We start from the raw sequence: 6,220 nt of genomic DNA, 5'->3' as shown, positions 1-6,220 counted from the left end.
TTTTAATTGGTTAATATCCTTGTTCGGTATAATATCGGCACCTTTAAACACCCAAAGGGATTAGATTTCAGCTCTCACAATCAAATACACGTAAGAACATGTAATAAGGGCTAGGCTTAGAGCAATAACGCAATTTATCTAATAACAGTCTTTGGTATCACAAGTTCTTAGTTTTCCTTAAGGCCTTAAAGGTCAAAAACGTCTTTAAACATAAAAAGTCGGTAAGGACCTTCTGCCCTAATCCCGTGACTATAGTTCTTGTGTAACCAGCTATTTCCGTGTAACACTAGCTCCCGTTGTCTATTAAAGGCAAGAGCCAAAAACGGAAGACACAAGCTAATAAAGTTCAACCTTAATAGCTTGTATTTTAAATAATCTTAAAAACGGAAAACTCTTTTTAGTATTATAAACTTAAGCTGGAAGCTCAGGTCTAAGTAGGATCCTAAGTAAAGCCAGCCTAAACTTAATATAAATAAACTTTAAACTATTAAAAACCTTAAAATTTAAATAAAACCTTAAATAAAATTAAATTAAACTTAATATAAATAAATTTTAGATTAAAATAAAATATATTAAAAAAAATAAAAAAAAATAAAACCTTTTTTTTTCTTTTTTTTAAGTTTATTCTTATTATTTAATAATATATATATATAGCTATAAGTATAGCTAGTCTTTTATATTTAGTAATATTTATAGCCTATAAGAAACTTATATAAAAAGGCTTTATTAAGTATATTTCTCTTTTCTAAAATTTTATTATAAAAAACCTATTAAAAGGGTTTTTATAATAATAAAGTACTTAAAAAAATAAAATTAATAGCTTTATAATAAGTTAATAATTAATTAAATATAATATAATAATTTTATTTATTTTTAAATTTTTAAGTTTTTATAAATTTAAAAATTCTTTTTTTATAATTAATAATAATTTTATTTTTAAAGTTTAATTAAAACTTAAAATTAATTTTTTTAAAATTTTTTAATAATTAATATTTAATTTATTAGATTAATATTAATATTTAGTTAATTTGCTTTATAATTAAATAAAATTATATATATTACTAGTATTATATAAGTATAAAATCTAAAATAATATTAGGTTATATTAGGCTAAAAATAATAAAAAACTAAAAAAATAAACTATTTATATATATATTATAATATATTAAATTATAAGGTTTAACTATATAATAGTAGCTAAGGCTATCGCGAGGTAGCCGCGACTAGTAAGCCACGGTATAATACTAATTATACTAGTATATTTAACACGTTATAATATATAAATAGTTTACTTTTCTAGTCTTTTATTATTTTTAGCCTAATATAGCCTAATATTATTTTAGATTTTACGCTTATATAATATTAGTATTATATATATAATTTTATTTAATTATAAAGCGAATTGACCAAATATTAATATTAATAATATATTAAATATATTAGTATAATTAATATTATATTATAGCTTATTAATTATAATTACCTTATAATAATCTTAGCTATTATTATATAATTAAACTTTATATATTATTATTAATAGTTATAACTTATATTAAGTTATATTAAAAACCTAAAATACTTATATATATAATATATTTATAAGGTTTATGTTTTTTTATATTTTAAGTTAATTTTATATTTAAGTTATTTTTTTACTATTAAAACCTAATATAATTAATTATAAATTATTACTCTTATATATATATATCTTTTATAAGCACTTATTAATATTTATTATAGCTATTTATAAATAATAATACTAAAATAACTAAGTATTAATTTATAGTTAATTTACTTTATAATTAAATAAAATTATATATATAATATAAGTATTATATAAGTATAAAATCTAAAATAATATTAGGCTATATTAGGCTAAAAATAATAAAAAGCTAGAAAAGTAAATTATTTATATATTATAATATATTAAATATATTAGTATAATTAGTATTATATTATAATTATTAATTAAAACTATTTTATAATAATTTTAGCTACTATTATTATAAAGGTAAATCTTATATATTATAATAACTTTATACTTATAACTTATATTAAATTATACTAAAAACCTAAAATACTTATATATATAGTATATTTATATAGTTTTACTTATATTTTAAGTTAGTTTTATTTCTCTTTATTTAAGTTATTTTTTTATTATTAAAACTTTACTATAATAATATAATTAATTATAAGTTATTACTTTTATATATATATATATTTTACAAGTACTTATTAATATTTATTATAGCTATTTATAAACTATCATATATAAAGTATATATTAATAATAATATAAGTAAAAATACTAAAAAGCTTAATATAAGTAAATTATTTATTATAACTTTTAGAGGTTAAAAGCTAATAAAACTTAAAAAATAATATAATTAATATTAAATTAAAAGCTTTTTATAATAAAAAAAATAATTATTATAAAGCTAAAAATCTTAACTTAATAAAAATTAAAAAAAATAATAAAATTATTAAAAAGTAAAAAAAAAAGCTTTTAAAAATATAAAGCTAAAATATAACTTTAAAAAAGCTATTATATTAATTATAAAAAGCCTAATAAGGCTAATAATATTAAAAGTAAAGCTACTTAATAAATTTATATTAGTAGTTTTACCTTTTTTAAAAGGGAAATAATTAAGTATAATAAAAAGCCTAATATAAGTAAGTTATTTATTATAATCTTTAAGAGTTAAAGCTAATAAAGCCTAATAAGTAATATAGCTATTAATAAATTAAAAGCTTTTTATAATAAAAAAAATACTTATTTTAAAATTAAAAAAGTTATAAAAATAATTAAGAATTTAAAAAAAAAAGCTTTTAAAAATATTAAACTAAAATATAATATTAAAAAAGCTATAAAACTAGCTATAAAAAAGCTATTAAAACTAATAAAGCTAAGGCTAAAAAGGCTAAAAAAACTAAAAAGGCTTATAAAGCTAAAGCTGCTAAATAAATTTATATTAGTAGTTTTACCTCTTTTAAAGGGATTAAATATAATATAATAATTTTATTTATTTTTAAATTTTTAAGTTTTTATAAGCTTAAAAAATTTTTTTATAATTAATAATAATTTTATTTTTAAAATTTAATTAAAATTTAAAGTTAATTTTTTTAAAACTTTTTAATAATTAATACCTAGCTTATATATTTAGGACCTGCTTTTGGTTTTTAATAGGACCTTAAAAAGTTTTATTAAGGTATTTAGAAAAAGCAGATTTAATATAAGAATAAAACTAAGAACTGCCCGTAGCAGTGTAAAACACTGCGAAATTATTATTTCTCACAGAGACCGTATCGGCGAGGCTAACAAAGAACCGGCCGCAGGGACGGATATGTACCTCAATAGGCCTATGACCGAGCTAAGGGAGATAAATGTGGCGCTGGCCGTTGTGGCCGAGTTTAACCATCGTGAACAGCGTTATATACAACATCTCACGTCTCGTCACTATCGCAGTGGCCTTGGCTGATTTGAGAGCCATGCCCGACTGTGTGTACGATAAGTACTGAGCACCTGAGACTTTGCAAGATTTTTAGGTTTCATATCAACATACCAATGTCGGGCACAAACTAAAAGTCCGGTGTCTTTACACAAGTCACCGCCCTGTGACGGTTTGTGCGACCGAAGGGTGAATGGAAGAAGTTTTTGTGATGTGGATCTTTCAGACTTCTCTATGCGCTCTGCAAGACGTCAAGTCAACGTCAGTGCCCTTGTTTTACCCATAAATTAGGCGACGATCAAGCAATGTCGAAGACCTTGGCTATGAATGCAACGACTCGGGGATAAACCGGCTCACCGGTTGGACTGGGTGGCTACGTAACACATAAAGTTTGTTCTACAACAGCCGGCCATCCCACCAGCCCAATACCGCCACGGCCGTCCATTTCTCCATGTTTCATGGGCTTCGTGGCTATGCTGTTTGGCAGTGGAAAGGCCAATAGCTGTCCCTCGTACGGCTTCTTCCGGGATATCTAGACTTAAATCATTTCTGCAATGTGATAGCATGACCCTTTCATACATAACTAGGTAAGTATTTTGATACCTTGACTCTATTTTGTGGTACGGGATATCTACGGAATAGGTTCCGAAAAATTTTGTGAGGGTTCTGCCGAGAACATTCGGCATCGGTCGTGCGCCTTGGTATTACGTACCGGTGCCGTGTTGTACGGTAGTCGATCTTCGAGATATTGGTAATACTGACTCCAGATTGAGGGGCATCCGCTCATTACGAAACATGTGCATTTTCCGTCTGTAGAGTCTGGTGGAACACAAGTGCTTGCATTAGCTTCACCTACTACTGGGCTACTGGGATAGACCACAATGGTGTCGCTGGCGACATGCAGCGAGGCTACGACTTCGATGGGTTGCATGGCAGTCAATAATGCGCCGCCAGTGCCTTACACTCGATATATTCTCCGATATTGGTCACCAACTACATATGTATGCTGCTTACCAGGTATCACACAACTGATACAACGGCGCAGGCATTGGGCCAACAGAGGTCACACAACATCAATAAAAGTATCACAAGAACCCGAACCCCGAGCGGGGAAGGGCTCCCTCAGGCCTTGACGGCTCACCAACTTTTTGTAGTTATAGATACCGCTTACCCTCCAATGTCTCTTTGGAAGCAAGAAACGTTTGATACCTTCAAGTTGATAATCAAATTGAATTAAACCTTTTCTTGTAAGCCCAGTTAGGCTGCCCTTGTCACACCTGGTACGTTCTCATTCGTTTATGTAGTCAGCGTTGCAAGGAATACACTATGAAAACGAGACTGACATGCTTGGAACGAGCTGTCCGCAATCCTTTCTTTCAAGAATATATCAACTCACCTCGGTATCATCTACCAGTCTCATCAATCTTTATCAAACCCATCTACACCAAAAGCAACCCAATCCAGCCTCATCAATCAACGCCCTCCCTCCGCCCAGCCTTGCATCTTGCAAGCACGTCACTAGCCGCTTCACTTGCTAATCATGCTCCAAAATAGCCGCCGACATGTTCGCCCACTCCCCCATCCTCGGAGCTATCATCAGCCTAGCGCTCCTCACCGGCCCAAGTGCTGCCGCTGCCGCAGCCGTGCCCGACTCGATGCCCGCCCTTCAACCCAGGACCACTAGCGGCATCGACATGAACGCCGCCTGTAGGTGGCAATATGATGACAGCTACACGTCTGGAACCATCGGGTCTGGCTGTTATGACTGGATGTGTTGGAAGAGCGGTGAGCAATCGGGTGGTCTCGATCTCAACGCGTGGTGCCGCCACATGCATGGCCCCCAGTCGTATGCGTCGTGCAGCGGTGGCCGTTATAATTGGGTGTGCAATTACTGATTGAGAAGCCCTTGCAGTTAAATTTTTAAGTAACTGGAAGAAGAAACAATGGAAACCTTTTGGGCTGGAATTTCCATCTGTCCAGTCTGATTGAGTCAAAGTACACAGTGTAGAAGATGGGTTTCAATTTGTTTCATCGTATACGTGTTTGGCATCTCCAGAGATGCTGCATGACACAGCGAAGGGAGCTGTCTCACACGCCTTTTACGTGACTTAATTTCTATAACCAACACTGTCAGCCTAAATGTTGCTGTAACAGAAAACGTGATCTCACGCCCAAAATGGTTTATAATTCCAATCTCGCATAATGCTTGACAGTACAATGCATGATTTTGCAAAAACTATTACACTTACAAAGAGTATATCATAAGCAAATCTCTCTCTCCTATTACCACTAGTATTATATGGCTTCATTCATCGTTTATGCTATACAAAATTCAGCTTGGAGGTGAGTCTATATGTCCATCTTTTAATGCCTCTTTACACTATCCTATCATACGCCAAAAGAGGGACATATTATTCGCCCTGTTCTTGTCGCCCTTGTCGTGACTAGTCTAGCACGTCATCTTGATCCCTGGCGGGCACAGAGCAGAAACTGTATTACACGATTATCCAGAGCCTGATATCAGTTGCCAATTAGATGACGACAGAATCGCCAGTATAACAAGCTTTGGCTCAAAGTCGCGTCGAAAAGTCAACGAGTATGTAATAGATGACTACTGGAAATAATAAACCTCGTATAATCGTTGGTCTCAAATTTAACATGTAGGATGAGGGCTTTGATGCAAACTACTACCGTCGATCCTCTTTACCAAGGCATTGCCAGCAACGCGCTACACAGCATTACATTGCTGTTACTGAACCCTAGACCGTG

General features: G+C 30.6%; 1 protein-coding gene across 1 annotated transcript; it reads left to right on the top strand.

The window, feature by feature from the left end:
• Window positions 1-5,013: 5,013 nt before the first annotated feature.
• On the top strand, window positions 5,014-5,346 carry G6M90_00g079030 (uncharacterized protein; the record flags this gene model as incomplete). Its single annotated transcript, XM_014689722.1, has 1 exon — window positions 5,014-5,346. The coding sequence occupies one exon, from the start codon at window positions 5,014-5,016 to the stop codon at window positions 5,344-5,346; it is 333 nt and encodes a 110-aa protein (XP_014545208.1).
• Window positions 5,347-6,220: the final 874 nt, after the last annotated feature.

The sequence above is a fragment of the Metarhizium brunneum genome, chromosome 4 (assembly GCF_013426205.1).
Source record: "Metarhizium brunneum chromosome 4, complete sequence".
In the NCBI taxonomy this organism is placed as follows: domain Eukaryota; kingdom Fungi; phylum Ascomycota; class Sordariomycetes; order Hypocreales; family Clavicipitaceae; genus Metarhizium; species Metarhizium brunneum.
Note: the sequence above shows the minus strand (reverse complement) of the source record. Positions and strands in the feature narration are given on the sequence as shown.